Below are 16,779 nucleotides of genomic sequence, written 5' to 3' on the forward strand. Positions count from 1 at the left end.
TCTAATTTGGGGAACTGGAGGTCTCTCCCGAAAGAAAAGCGTCTTACAGCCGAGTCTACCTGACAGTGACTGCCACTTGCCCTGCTATCCGAGCGCATAGGGCAAAGGTGGAAGGTTCTTTCTCTTGGTGGAGGCTACTTAACCGTACACTCGATGGCGTAGTGGTTAGAGTTCCCGGTTGTCACTACGGCTGTCCGGGTTCGAATCCCGACCAGTGCTGAAATAATTTCAGTATCGCTGTGCTGCGAGTCTTTACTCCAACTCTCGTGGGCAGGGAGTTGTGTGTGTGTGTGTGTGTGTGTGTGTGTGTGTGTGTGTGTGTGTGTGTGTGTGTGTGTGTGTGTGTGTAAGGTCACAGCATTACCCATAGATGGGTCATATATGAGCTCTGAGCTCTCTTCTGGGAGGGTAGTAGCTGTCGATCACGAGTCCAACACGTGATCCAAGACCATGGTGACTCACGTGCAACTGTTCACAAGCACATGCATAACCACATACACATGAGCATGCACACACATATACGCACATACACGCGCACACATACAAAAATGTCTACAAAACAACACACAAAATCTTAACACACACTGAATACACAATAGATTAAAAAATACAAATAATTAAGTCCCGAGTTTAATACTGGATTCAGTGGCAAGAGGGAGCCAATGTCTTTGTTGTTTTGTGTCAGTTTCTTTGCGAGATGGAAGGGAGCCGCCCAGACTGTTCCAGAATATTTTTTCTACTTAGCATTACAACTGCATAATACACATGACACCTTTTATCTTATTTATTCATCAATATTATTATCTTTTAACATTATCATCAATCACACAATAATTTATCTATTCATTTTATTACTATTATTTATTTATTCGTTACTATTACTATTGTTTTTATCATTATTATCTTTTATTTCATCTCGTCTTTTTTATTTACATTTGTTTACTTTATTTTCGTTTATCTATTTATTCATTAATTTCATAATTATTATTGATTCTATATTTATTTATTTATTTATTTATTGAAAATGTAAAGGAACCTTAATTGACCTTGGGATTCTCTATTTGGGAGGAAACTAAAAATATCCGCAGTCGGTTCAACCTCACGAACCCAGGCAACGTCTTCAAGCCGCACTTCCCACTTCCTCCTCCTGCCCCACCCTCCTCTCTCTCTCTTTCTTTTATGTGATATTTGCGACTTTCACTTAACTTCCCTCCCCTTGATACTGAACCCCAGATGTCTGGGCATAGAGATAAGAGATTTCTACTCTGCATCATCCTACTTCCACTCTTCTTCCAAATCCGAGTGTTCTGCAAATAAACTTTGAACTTACTGCATCCTATGTTCCTTATTTTGAATATTCCAATTTTTCGCCCATACGAGTACTTAAATAAAAAACTCACGTTTCCACTAAATACTTTATGTGCTTTATGTATCCTGACTAGTTCAAGAAGCAGCCATAGATCTTTGAATAATTATTTCTGAGGTGCGCATTCTATTCTCTATTTTTTATAGAAATTATCTATACTAGGATACTTCAATGTCTGTCACCTGAATGACCTGGAGGAGCGAATCTAGCACCCAAACAGTATTCTAGACAGTTTTGCAGATGGACCCGAAGTTCTAATTCAAGGCTGAGCAACCTTTTTAGCTGTGAGTGCCAAAATCAGCCAAATATTTTATACAAAAATATCCTCGCGTGCCAACGAAGCAATATTATAAGGCTTCATACTAATATGCGACAATTTCATCTCCTTCGCCCAGCCCAGCATGCGGTTACGAATAGCGATACAAAAGAAATTGGAAATCTATTGATATCTTTTTTCACGGCGAGTTCTGTGTTTCTTAGTGCATGGGAAAAATCGTTAGTGTGCTAGGTTTTATACCCGTGCTTAGGGTTGCCTATGCCCACCCGTTCTAGAATTCTCCATTACTACTTGCCCCTCTACTTTGTCGTTGGGATGGAGTTGAATGATTAATGGGTTTTAATCAGACTCACGAGACTTCGAATTCAACTTTAAATTACAGATTCCGCCCTTTAACTGAATAAAATTGCCTAACAAGAATACAACTAAAATAACAATAACTATGGATAATGAATTAATGATAATAATAAGGATGATGAAAAAACAATATCATATTAATATAATTACTACTACTACTACTAACAACAATAATAATAATAATAACAATAACAATGATAATACCAATCTACTACTACTACTACTAATAATAATAATAATGATTACATTAACGATAATAACAATGCTAATAATAAAAAACATACGTAATAATAGCGCACATTTGGAACAACAACGAAAACAGAAAAAAACGAAAAAAACAAAAACAAAAAACAATAGGGCCTTTGAAAAAAGATGTGCATGAAGGACGCGCTGTCCTCGGTGACGTCGCGTCGTCAACGGTTTTCCCGAGAAGGCCGACGACGCCGACGCTTCGAATTTCTCCAAACATGTGCGAAAACAAACACGGGCATAAACGTAAACATACACGCACACAAGCCTCCGTGCTCGTTCACATACGAAATATATACATTTTCATCGTGCTGATCCATCGATTTGAGGGATAGCCTGACTGAAGAAATAATCCAGTATTAACAAAATAATAATAATTATACAACAATTTGTTAGATGAAAACAATGAAACTGGATTCCACGATCATGGTTCTGTCCCTGTATATAAAAAATGTAGATACACAATTCTAAAAGTGCTTAAAACCACAAGGGAAATAATGAACAAAGTCCTGCAAACACACACACACACACATTGCCGTAGCAGTTTCACGGTTCAGTCGAAAATGAGATAATCTACAAAGTCAAACGTTGGAAGATGACAGACCACAAAACTTGTTTTGTTCTTACTACGGACCAATGATAGGGTTCCCGGCTACCACTACGGCGGTCCGGGTTCGAATCCCGCCCAGAGCTGAAAATATTTCAGTATCGCTGCGCTGCGGATCGTTACTCCAACTCTCGTGGGCGGGGAGATAAGGCTGTGTGTGCGTGTAAAGTCACAACATTACCTATAGATCTTCCAGGAGGGAAATAGCTGTATATCACGAGTCCAACATGTAATCCAATACCATGGTGAATCACACACACATACATATATATATATATACATATATGATATATATATATATATATATATATATATGATATATATATATATATATATATATATATATATATACAGTATATATATATAATCACTAACCCACTCCCACGCAGTGGTAAGTGAGAAACTCCTGTTAGTTGCGGAAAGCCCCCCATCCCTTTTTCTTTTTTTAGGCCGATGGTGGGTCGCCTCCCCGCCTGGTCAGGAGTGTCGGGAATATGTGCATGTGTAATTCACCATGATCTTGGATCTCGTGTTGGACTCGTGATCGACAGCTACTACCCTCCCGGAAGAGAGCTCATGTATGACCAATCTATGGCTAATGCTGTTACCTGACACACACATACAAATTCCCGCCCTCAAGCGTTGGAGTAACGACTCGCAGCGCAGTGATGCCGAATTTATTTCAGCCCTGGGCGGGATCCGAACTCGGACTACTGAATTAGTAGTTGCGAGCGCTACCACTACGCCGTCGAGTGTATGTGTGTGTGTGAGAGATTCACCATGGTCTTGGTTCACGAGTTGGACTCGTGATCGACAACTATTTCGCTCCGCTCAGAGCTCATATATGACTGATCTATGTGCTGTGACCTTACACGCACACATACCCCAACTTTTCGTCCACGAGAGTTGCAGTACCGAGTCGCAGCGCAGCGATACTGATATTAATTCAGCTCTGGACGGGACTCGGACCCGGGCCTCTGTATTAGCAGCGGGAATTCTACCAACTGCGCCACCGAGTCACCTATGTTTTTACTAGTGCGTGTGTGCGTGTTTCCCTGATAAATGTTAACGCTAAGAAGACATTCTAAAAGAAATTTGCACGTGAAAAAAGATAAAGCAAATCGTGCACAAATACATTAGTCTCAGAACAGACCGAAATACAATATTAACAGTATCATATATATATATATATATATATATATATATATATATATATATATATATATATATATATATATATATATATATATATATATGTACACTATAGCAGATCATGTACTGTAGCAAGTGTATTTTTCTTATGTAGTAAACTACAATAAGAACGAGTTTGTTATGAGCTACAAGACTTATCGTAAATCTACAGCATAAACAAATACACATGACATAAACAACGAAGGGAACATCAACCACTGCACTAGTTATATGTTCAGATTGTACAGATTTTCTAAATATGGCTACACCATGTCTCTTCATCTTCGTGTTGCTGAATGTTGACAAAGAATGCTTAATAACTGCAACGAGGGCAAGGGCAGAATTTACAGGACCGCTTTGTTGGTACTACATCATCAAGCATGAATTTATGTTCGTCATTCAATGGTTTGCGGTTACTTAGAAGAAAAAAATGTATATTTGTGAACGCACGCGTCCTTTTCCGCTTACTCGAACGCACATCTGCATGAGCGACATTAGCAAACGCGCGCGCGCACACACAAACATCGTAAATCTTACTGAATACAAAGATGCATTAATATGTACTGTGCATGGATACATACGCATCCACAAACGAAAGTTTAAAAAGTAACAGTACATGCGATGATGCCTTGTTCGTTAACCAAATTATTCGTCCCACAAAAGTATGTGAAAATTTTTAAATGTACAAATTAAATAACGGTCCATTTGAATTTCAGCTCGTTATGCAAAGTAAAATTTCTTCGAATATCCGTTATAAAATTTATTAGCATTTGAGGACCCCATTGTGTATGTATACATATAAACATATATGTATACATACAAAGATAGAGAGGGAGAAAGAGAGAAAGACAGACGGCGAGGTAGGGGAAGAGTTTTGACTTAAGGCGATATCACATTGGGCTATTTTTCCTCTAATCTCCAATTAATAGGCGGCGCTACCCACCTCCAGAACTTTTTCAGCCGTAAAATACCATGACCAACTATTAACTTGTCTCAACACTTCAATGCACAGAATGTCATTTGATAAGCTGCAAGAAAAATATTTTCCTCCAGCATATCATATTTCTTGCCAAAAGTTGCGGGCTGCAAATCTCCTCTTAACAGCCGGAGGGAAAATAGCCCAGGATGATAACGTCTTTACCCACCGGAACGAGAACCGGTCACAAAGCGACAACGGGATGCGAAACAAGAGGCGATGCGGGTCCGAATTAGCGGAACAAGACAGGCGTGTCCTGGGCAGTGACGAGTGTGGCGCGGTCAAGCGAACCCAGCGTGACGTGATAGTGTGAATGTAACACGGTTCACAGAGTTACAATAGGTGATATATTGTAATAACTATAGTTATGACTATGATGTAAACTCGTGTTTTTTTTTATTCAAATCAACCTCTACAGCGTATCTTTCTTCTGGACAAGATACCGAGGTCGACATGACGTCACAAATTTGCATATGTACATACATACATATATATATATATATATATATATATATATATATATGCGTGTGTGTGTGTGTGTATGTAAATGTGACAATTCTAAGTGTAATATCAGGGGGAAAGGCTGAAGGAAAGAAATGAGAAAAGTGGAAACCATATCGTTACGTACATTTTTTTTTTCAAAAGGAGTTAGGTCCAGAGAGGACTTGATAAAGTCTAAGTACACAAAATCAACCCACTTTACTAGTAAATGTTCTAGGCCTGACATGTCAAATGGCCCTTACAGTTTATGACTTCGGACAGACAAAACGACGTGACGTCATAAGCTCCGCCCCCTTGTAAACGGACAGACGTCGTCTATTTGTTAGATTGACTTCCATCCCGTATGAGACCATCATTTAATTACAGTTCGCCAACGACCTCATCCTGGGTAATATATTTCCCAGTACTAAATAAAAATAGACTTGTCTAAGCCAGAACAAAATATGCAATGTTCATTGTTGTGCCGAAGGTATCAAGATAGTCTTCAACAGTCTTCGTCTGAAGAAAATAATTACGATCCAATCAAAAGCAAAACCTGACAAGTGAGTTACGGAATCCATCTGACTGGTGACCGTGGCTGCTCAAGCATCATAACAAAAAACATCTGAGTGCTTAGGCATAATCATGAAACAGTTGATGATATTCAAAAAACGAACGGACACTTTCAAGACGACTATCGTCTTCAATGCCGTTGCGATCAGTGACTTCGTCAGTTAACCAGTCAGGAGCAACCGCCATGCATGACACCGCAAAGCCACACTCCACCTTCTCCATCTTCCCACGGGCGCACAACCATAACCCGTACCATATATTTAGCGTATTCTGAGGTTCAATTTCAGTGGCCCACTGCAGGCCATCTGCCTATCCCATAAGAGACGATGCAGCCTGTCAATGTACTTCAACCAATGTGTTTTATACAGGGTTTAATAAGGTTGTAGGTACGGACAGAAATGCATGTGGAGTTTTTGGATGTGTTGGAATGGATATGCACATATACCAAAAGGATTCTTCTTCCTTATAAGGGAGATGGCTGGCCAAGGCATGCACCCACCCTTCAACCATCCCACACCCACTTGTTTCCACTTTTATCTTAGCTCTTCATGGATGAAGGGTCATCCTTGTCTCCTGCCCACTACCTGGGCCAGAAGCAACACAGGACGACAGCCGAGGCTGGTTTACCACCACAGCTTCATTTACATGGCGACCCTCCCTCCTTGTCAACCCATGAATAATAAGAGAAAATAAGGCAAAATCCCTTCGGGTAGAGTCAATTTATCATAGATTCACAACAACTTTCCGCTCATATTTAACTCTTGCCCTCTTTCTTCCTTGCTCAACAGACATTCTCTCTTTACCCTAGGACCCCTTCACCACATCCATCCGTTTCATTCTCGGTCTACTCCTCAGATACACTCCATCCACCTCTGCTTTCCGCATTTGTTGCAAGTCTTTCCTCATTCTTTCCATATACTTAAACCAACCCAGTATTCTTTGATCAATCTTGTCTGCCAACTCCCTTTCCACCCTTGCTCTCCTCACAAATTCATTTCTCATGCTGACCCTCACCATATTAAACATTTCATCTCAAACACATTCGAATCCATCTTTTTTTCATTATAAGTCTTTGCCCCATACAGTGCCGTAGGCACAATCACCCCTTCATTGTCTTCTTCACATTCATCAGCATATATCTATTTCTCAAGACACTTTTCATTTCCCCAAGGCATGTAATTGCTTCCTTTACTCATCAGTTTAAATCTACCATAGTCCTCCATTCCCTACCACATGCGATCCTATACACCTAAAAAAAATCCACTTTCTCTAGCATTTCTCCTTTAACAGTCATCTTCGACTCAACCATTCCCACCAGTTGTATATCTCATCGGTTTATTTTCACCCACATGAGGGTGTGGTAATATATATATATATATTTCTAGGGCACAGGTTTTCACGTAGACAATTTTGATTGAAGCCAACTGCGCTAATAGCTTTGGCTATCTTAAGATTCAAATTCTTCAGTTTGAAGAATATTTTTTGTCTTCACAGTTGAAAGTATGAACATAATCATTCATGATCTCAAAATCATGGAGAAGAGGGTGCAGTAAAAGGCGCTGCTGAATGCCAATGGTTATAATGACACAATGTTACAGTACAGAAGCTGTTGACACAAACACCGAAAACTTAAGTCTTTTCGCCTCTCACGGAGGCTTCTTCAGGGTGAGAAGAACTATAAATTCCAAGGTTAACTAGGTCTGCTATCGACGAAGATGAAGCAACTGATAATGGTCTCTGGCCGACTGTCAGTCCTTAAAAAGCAGGATGGTAAGGGTATTGGGAGAGGTCACTGGAGGAAGAAGTTTCTGGGTGAGGTCACTAGGAGATGTCAAGTGAAATCTCTGGGTGAGGTCACTAGCGGAGGGCGAGGACGACAGGAGTCTGGGGGAGGTCACTTGGAGAAGCGGGCGAAGTCGGAAGGGGGCCCTGGGTGAGGTCACTAGGAGAGGTAGGAAGATAGAGCCTTGGTTTCGGTGGTATTGGAGACGTCTTCTTAGTGTGGTGGAGGTTCTACCGATGTAGGAAAAGGAGCCGTCGCAGCACTCCTGGCAAGAAAACTTATAAACTACATTGGTAGAGGCTTCCTTCTCATAACTAGGGACCTAGTCAGGTTTGGCTTACACTAAATTCTTATGTTGATTGTTGTGTCTGCGTCTGTGGGGAAAACTCCTCTTTTTATGATGCCTTTAATGGCATCACACTCTTCCTTATAATGGCTGTGAAAGTGATTCTGGTGGTAAATGGTGATTTCATTGTTGATCTGATTTGGGGCCTGGGCTGGTGTGGCATACTGATCAAGTTTCTTCTTGATAACACCTTCGATCATCTGGTCGGGAAATCCGTTGTTGGTAAGGAGTTGTCTGATCCGGTCGAGTTCCCTATGCGTCTCCCTCCAACTACTACAATGTGTCAGAGCTCTGTTGACGTATGCTGCAGCTACTGATCTTTTACAAGCTGCAGGGCATTCACCACGAGCATTAAGGCAACGGCCTATATTGGTGTCTTTGGTGTAGACTTTGGTGTTGAAACCCTTTCTCTCTTTGCTGATGTCTAAGTCGAGGAAGGGAAGATGTCCTTCTACACTTTGCTCGTGTGTGAAAGCCAGGCAGGAGTTATCTTGAAATGTAGAAATCAAGCTAGTGACGTCTTCTTGTGAACTGGTGGTGATAAAAATGTCGTCTATATACCTGGCATAAATTCCTGGAGGAGGTTGATGGTGAAAAGTCTTCTCAACGTCGGCAATGTACATATTAGCAAAGAGGACCCCGAGTGGGGAACCCATAGCTACACCATCAACCTGCCTGAAAAGTTCTCCTCTGTGAGAGAGGAACGGGGCTTCCCTAGTACATGTTTCCAGCAAAGACTTTAAGACGTGTTCGGGGATGTCAATAACAGGCTTGTCGCTTCTGTAGACTCGGTCTAAAATGAAGTTGATGGTCTCATCTACTGGAACATTGGTAAAAAGGGATTCCACGTCCAGGGAAGCTATGTCTTGACAAGGTGGTGCAGTCCGCAGAAGGTCAATGAATTCTGTCACGGAAGAAACTGAACGGCCTGTGGGGACATTGACCAGCTTTTAACCTTACAACATGAGAACCGGGTCACCCTTTCTACAACCTGAAGAAGCCTCCGTGAGAGGCGAAAAGATTTAAGTTTTCGTTGTTTGTGTTAACAGCTTTTGTACTGTTACATTGCGCCTTTTACTGCACCCTCTTCTCCATGATTTTGAAATCATGAATGATTATGTTCATACTTTGAACTGTGAAGACAAAAAATTATTCTTCGAACTGAAGAATTTGAATCTTAAGATAGCCAAAGCTATTAGCGCAGTTGACTTTAAAAAAAAAATTATATATATCATTCTTGCGATTTTTTTTAGTGTAGTAGTGTGCTTGGCTGTTGAACTGCACAGTATTTAAAAAGTATGCCACGGTGTCGCTGTGGTTGACGTAAAGTCCAGAATGCCTCGAAACCGGGAAATTCGACTTGTTTTGTATACACAGGAATGCGGGAGAGCGGGGGAGGGACCACGACAAATACTGTTTACTTCCTCGTACTATTCTACTTCATTCCTTCCCCATATCATTATTCTCCCCTTTCCTTCTCCGAGTTTTCATTTCTATATTTTCTTTCTTCCCCATATTTTTTCTATTCATCTCCCACTCTCTCCCTCCTTTTCTTGTTTTCCTCCGACCTCACCCCACCGCTTTCTTCCTCTCCACAGACGCAGACTTGTCGAACTACTTTAGTCGATCCATTTTATCTTGGCGGGAAAAATTCACTGAACGTTCAAATTTATTTTAGTCGTTTAAGTAATGATTATAACGAAATAGAAAGCATCAAACCGAATCATAATACTAAAAAAAAACTATCCTCTGAAATCTGAGACTTGAAAACTAATACGTCACCATTAGTGAAATAAATTATTTCAATATTTGTGTAACTAGAATGTATATGCTACCGCAAGGTGTCGATGATCTTACACTAAAAGACGCTCAGCAGCGACTGAATCATCATCCTTTCGCTATTTTCATAGCACAACACAATTATCTTCAGTTCTTCAAGTAAGAATATTTTTATAGATGCGAGTACAGAATGCCCTTCTTGCACGGATCCCAACAAGACGCTTTTCATGCTTTGAACCAGTTTTCCCCTCGCCCCTTCAGCCTGATGTCAAATGATTGCGGACAGTCTAACCTGACCCATGGTAAAAAAAACTGCGTAAATATTTATTTCATGGTCGTATTAACACATTGCGTAAGCATTTCGTTGATGCATTGGTACAATACATAAATATAGATTTCGTTGTATTGATATAAGTATTGCGCAAGTACTTATTCTGATGTTGCATTAATTGCGCTAATGTTCCTTTCATTATTGCTGTATTGATAAATTACGTAAATATTAATTCATCTGCTGTATTAATACAATTATCTTCACAAAAATATAGTAGAACTGTTGTATGTATATGTATACTGTATATTAATATTGATAGATATCTCTGCATGGTTTAGTTGTCTTCATTGTTACATGTATAGCTCTTGTTCGGGCTAAATTGCATTTACATAAGCGAAGACTATCAGATACATATCGTCTTTGCTATCCAATATGGCGGGACAAATATAACTTGTCTTCTAAGGACAGAAAAGGGGGAAAACGCCTAATTGTTGCTAAAAAAAAATGCATCCAGTTATCAGATCCTACTATATGTTAATCTTATATAAAAACATTGTTAATTTATTGATCAGTTTATGTATTTATCATTCAATTGTTCTTTTATCTGCTTATCAATTTATTTATTCGTACATTTATTATACTGTCTGCATTTACAAGAGGAAAAAACAACAATAACGCCCGTTATTACCTATTATAGTCTGATTTTTTTTACCGTTATAATGTGAAACACCAAAAGTGAAAACACATATTATCTAAGAAAAAACAACCACAACTAATATAGACCTTCAGAGAAAGAGATGGATAACCTAAAGCATATCAAATCATACATCAACAACATGAACCATTCAAGGAAGTTTATGAAGAAACAAGCATGTGCAGGCCGAATATCGAAGAAATGTTTCACAAAGTCTTTGACAATAGGGAAACGACAGTAAAAAACAAAACAAAAGATAAACATATAAGGGGTGCATCAAAGTGTCAAGAAACAATGAATTCGCAAGAACAAAATATATTGAAGGAACACACACACACTGACTCTCGTGGGCGGGGAGTTGGGTGTGTGTGTGTGTGTGCAAGGTCATAGCATTACCCATAGATCGGACCTACGAGCTCTGAGCTCTCTTCCAGGAGGGAAATAGCTGTCGATCACGACACACACACACACACACACACACACACACACACATAAGCTTGTTCCCGAATTTCACACCCACTCAAACACACGCTTATATTTTAAGTGTGTATTACCTACATCTACACCGTTTCTCTACGTTCGTTCTTGTCACTGTATCCACAACATAAATGCCTCGGCTACTTACGAAGATGACGACAGAGATGGCTGTGACCACATGTCTCAGCCACCCGATTTTCTTGTTGTCGCGACTGAACATACTCAGTCTGGCGAGTCGCATCGGTCCTGTCGATCTCTGTCCGAGTTTTACGTCACCCTTGGGTGTTGTCAGTTCCAGTTAACACCGCCGCCCAATTGGCAAGTAACCGCTGTTTACAAATGCTGCACCAAAGGTCGTTTAAACTTCGTAATTAGTGACTATTTCTTCGAGAAAGAAATGGTGTCGATGCCCACTTCACTATAAGCTCATTCCACTTGGAGTTTGTTTTGAAAAATGAGCATGATACGATGGCTTTCCGTATAGTGAAAAGAAGTCACTTTTAAGTGAGAAAGGTTGTTCTTTATGCAAATGAAATTCCTGGACAGATGTAATCAAGAAGAATGAAGAGGTACACGGAGCCGTTACACCTGCCCGACTTTCTCGCACTGAGCCCCGAGCCAAACTGAACAAGTCAACGGCTGAGCGGAGGATCGGTTTTAGGGGTGAGGAGGATGGGCTGCACCGAACACACTGCTACACCATCTCTTCCGCCCCTCCGCAGCCAGGCACCATAAGAGTTTCACCTTCACATCGTCACGCATGCGTATATGCGTGGAGAAGGGCGAAATCCGGTATGTTTGAATGTAAATAAGTGTATACGCACGAGTAAAATCAAACATACGGGAAGCAAGTATTGATGTTTAGGTACGTGTTCATCGTGTTTACTAATGCTATTCCTTGAAAAAATCTACAGGAACCTTACAGGTTTTCTAATGCGTTTTTTTTTCCCTTACAATCCGCCGTCAATCACAACCGATTTTACTCAGTTATACTCTCGATTTTTTTTTATTTAAATTCTTTTCCTGTCGATCCACTGCCTCTTGAATTATGATTCATAGTCCTCCCGATAGAGCATCCTCTGGAGGAAAAAAATGTGATTAATTCTCACTACTACCATTTCCTCCTTTCGTTTCCACAACCATCTACACAGTTACATTCACCATCCGTACATTCATATATTTAAACATGCATGGTAACATTACGCATCCGTTTTTCTGCACTATAACACACATCGCCAAGTTTTTTCAATTCCATACTTTTCCAAGATTGTCATGTCCCGTTTTCTATATTTCATTAGGCTGTTTCGACACCAAAACTTGGTCTACTCGTATTCCTCCCTTCCACGTCCTAAATCCTTTGCCCTGCACTCTATAAATACCATCCCTCACATATCTATCCATAGGGCATTCATTAAGAAAAAAATGATAATTTTTAATATTTGCTAACTCTCCTTTCCGAACAAGCCCTATTCTCATTGTCCTGCTACATTACTTCTGACCCAGGGCAGTGAGCGGGATACAGGGCTGACCCGCCGTCCATGAGGGGCTAAGATGAGAAAGGGGGAAAAGGGTGGTTGATGGGAGTGGAGTGGATGGGAATGAAATGTGTGGGAATGGGTATTTGCTTTTTGACTTAGCTACCCCCTTGATATGGGGGAAGATCCTTGGTTTATAGATAGACCGAATTCTCCTTTCTATACCCTCCTTAACTTCATGTAACTCTACCTCTTCGGCACAATATTGTCACAAGGGATAGAAATCGTGGTTGTCGTTGACAAAATGCTAAATACCTTTCTCCATGTGTGGGTAGCTCATGAGCTTAAGCCTCTGTAATATTTACGTAATCTTCTGTCTCCCTTACCAAACATATGAATCTGTTTTCCCTTAAAAAACGTAGACTCAGAGGTGACTTGATACAGGTCTTTAATATTTTAAAGGGAATTGACAACATCAAAAGTGACAAAATTTTCACATTGAATGAGAATCAGACAAGAAACAATGGTCTCAAACTGTCCGGAAATAGATTCAATTTGGAAGTAGGTAGAAACAACTTTGCCAACCGTGTAGTTAATGAATGGAATAAACTTCCTGCACAGGTAGTGCAATGTACTTCAGTTCGAAGCTTTAAGAATCATTTAGATAAACACCTAAGCAAGATGCTGTAATGATTATAATTTATTTTATATTATTTGTTTTTTGTTTTGTTATCATTTGTCTGTCTTATTTTCATTTATTATTAGTTATGTCAATTTATTATTATTTACTATTTACCTGTTGTTTATTATTTAACTATACCTATGCATTTATTTACGTATTTTATTTATTATTTACATTATTACAGTTTTTATTTATTATTTTATTATTATTATGATTTTTTTCGCATCCGACCTAGATATGGACCAAAAGGTCTCCTGTCGGCATGCTCCGCCTTTGTAATCCTTTGTAACATCAAATATATGGAAACCAACTTCACATATTTATGCTTATGCAATAGTGTGTGTAACCAACAAACTTTCTCTTTAATTTTTATCTTCTATTTCTAAATAAACAGTAATAATAACTTTTGTCTTGAGTTTCACTGACTGGAAACTCAGCCTCACAGTGGTTGGCAAGTCGTTAGACTTTCCCGTAAATTCCTGAGAGGTTTTGTATTATTGTTGATCGCGCGGTAATCCAGTGGATATCGAGATGAACTCACAGGTAGTGTCGAGAATTCAATTCCCGGGACCCGCTGCGTGCTTCATGTGTTGGTTCCCGACAAACTTGAATAAGCGGGGAGGAGATTCGAATATCGCCCCCGCAATAATAATAATAATAATAATAATAATAATAATAATAATAATAATAATAATAATAATAATAATAATAATAATAATAATAATAATAATAATAATAATAATAATAATAATAATAATAATAATAATAATAATAATAATAATAACAATAACAACAACAACAATAATAATAATAATAATAATAATAATAATAATAATAATAATTAATGATAATAATAATAATAATAATGATAACAATTAATAATAATAATAATGATAATAATAATAATAATGATAATAATAATAACAATAACAACAACAATAATAATAATAATAATAATAATTAATGATAATAATAATTAATGATAATAGTAATAATAATAATGATAATAACAATTAATAATAATAATAATAATAATGATAATAATAATAATAATAATAATAATAATTAATAATAATAATAATATAATAATAATAATAATAATAATAATACATACCAAGGTTCTTTCCCCCTTACAAGGGAGGTAGTCAAAAAGGAAAAGGCATAAAATCATTCCCACCCATTCCATTCCTAAATACACTCCACACCCCTCCACACTCCCTCTTATCTAGCACCTCCCGGACGACAGGCCATCCCTGCACCTTGTCCACTGCCCTGGGTCAGAAGCAGTGTCGCAAGACACAGCACATCCACAGCAAGGCCGCTTCATTAAATCGGCGACCCCCCCTCTTTGTCCTCCCATTACATAAAAGGAGAGGACGGGGAGAAATCCCTTCGGGCTGCGTCAAATTTTGCTCACACATACTACCTCACCCCCCATCCACCCGACAATTCCACCTCATGCATCACAACATCATCCATATACAACCACTCTCCATTCACCCCTGTCTTCTGTCCTCTCCCGTCCTTCCTCAACAGACATTCCCCTCTTCCCCAAAGCCCCCTTCACCAAATCCATCCACCTCATCCTAGGACGTCCCCTCATGTTCACTCCCTCCACATCTGCCTTCCATACCTTTTACTAGTTTTTCTTCACTCATTCTTTCCATGTGTCCAAACCATCCTAATACTCTTTCATCAACCCTATCTCCCAACTCCCTTTCCACCCCCGTTCTTCTCCTCACCTCCTCATTTCTCACTCTATCTAGCCTAGTAACCCCATCATACTTCTCAGACACCTCATCTCAAACACATTCAAACTCCTCTCTTCCTCTCTTATGTTCCATGTTTCTGCCCCATACAGTGCTGTTGGCACAATCACTCCTTCATACAGTCTCCTCTTAGCATCCATTCCCAAATGTCTATTCCTCATTACACTCTTTAATCCACCAAGGCATTTACTCGCTTCTCCCAATCTACATTCTACCTCCACCTTCACTCCACCTTTTCCTGCCACATTTGCACCCAAGTATCTAAAACTATCCATTTCCTCCAGTCGCTCTCCCTTAATAATAATAATAATAGTAATAGTAATAATAATAATAATAATAATAATAATAATAATAATAATAATGATTAATAATAATGATGATAATAATAATAATAATGATAATAATAATAATAATGATAATAATAATAATAATGATAATAGTAAATAATAATAATAATGATAATAATAAATAATGATAATGAATAATAATGATAATAATAATAATAACAATAGTAATAATAATAATGATAATAATAATAATATTAATGATAATAATAATAATAATAATAATAATAATAATAATAATAATAACAATAATAATAAATAATAATAATAATAATAATAATAATAATAATAATAATAAAAGATTCGAATATTGCCCCCGCAATAATAATAATAATAATAATAATAATAATAATGATAATAATAATTAATAATAATAGTAATAATACAAACTTACCGCAATTGACAAGGGCTTGCCCTACCAGGGGTTTCTCACTTTCCACTTCATGGGAGTGGGATGGTGAGTTGTATTGAACTAATGGGGGAATGTTTCTATCACTGGCTGGTAATGATAATAGTAGGGGAGCAGTGGCCAGTTGTCATCTTTCCTTACATGAAAAAGTGGAGGAAATGAGACACATTTGATATAGATATCTTGACCATGGTCCACAAAGACCAGGTGTCAGCCCTTGGGGCTCCACTTCCAGATACAGGTGATGTTGACGTATTTTGAAAACAAGGGGGCATGACGTTTCCTTCTGATGTCTGTTTTGAGGGACCACCCATTGCAGGTAACAATCATTTGTCCTTAGAATTCTGAATAATAATAATTGTTGTTGTCTCGATTCATTGATAGGAGACCCACAGTAGTTAGCTCATTAGTCCAGGGGTCCTCTCATAGACCTCTTGGAGGAAATACTTGACTGGTGTCAGCACTGTATCAGTGTAGGTTTGTTTCTTTGTCACCAGCTAACTGGAAGAGGGTGACGATCATGATGATGAAAAGAATGGTTTCCAGTTTTCAGCTCTTCTTATGAGAACAAGTGGAAGGAAACTATCATAGTTTATGGAGATATTATGCTTAAGAGACCAAATGCCAGGCCCTCAAAGCAATACCTCTTGATGGAGGTGAGGGAACTGATAGGT

General features: G+C 38.6%; 1 protein-coding gene across 1 annotated transcript in view; it reads right to left on the reverse strand.

Annotated features, from left to right (window-relative positions):
* Positions 1–12,062, reverse strand: part of LOC143025578 (uncharacterized) — a 71,140-nt gene extending 59,078 nt beyond the window's left edge. Inside the window, exon 1 of the mRNA XM_076185467.1 lies at positions 11,575–12,062. Within this exon, the coding sequence (XP_076041582.1) occupies positions 11,575–11,667 (93 nt within the window). The 5' untranslated portion in view covers positions 11,668–12,062. The remainder of the gene's footprint in view (positions 1–11,574) is intronic.
* Between the last annotated feature and the right edge of the window lie 4,717 nt (positions 12,063–16,779).

This window comes from Oratosquilla oratoria, chromosome 5 (assembly GCF_046742065.1).
Source record: "Oratosquilla oratoria isolate Oo_2021 chromosome 5, ASM4674206v1, whole genome shotgun sequence".
Classification (NCBI taxonomy): Eukaryota; Metazoa; Arthropoda; class Malacostraca; order Stomatopoda; family Squillidae; genus Oratosquilla; species Oratosquilla oratoria.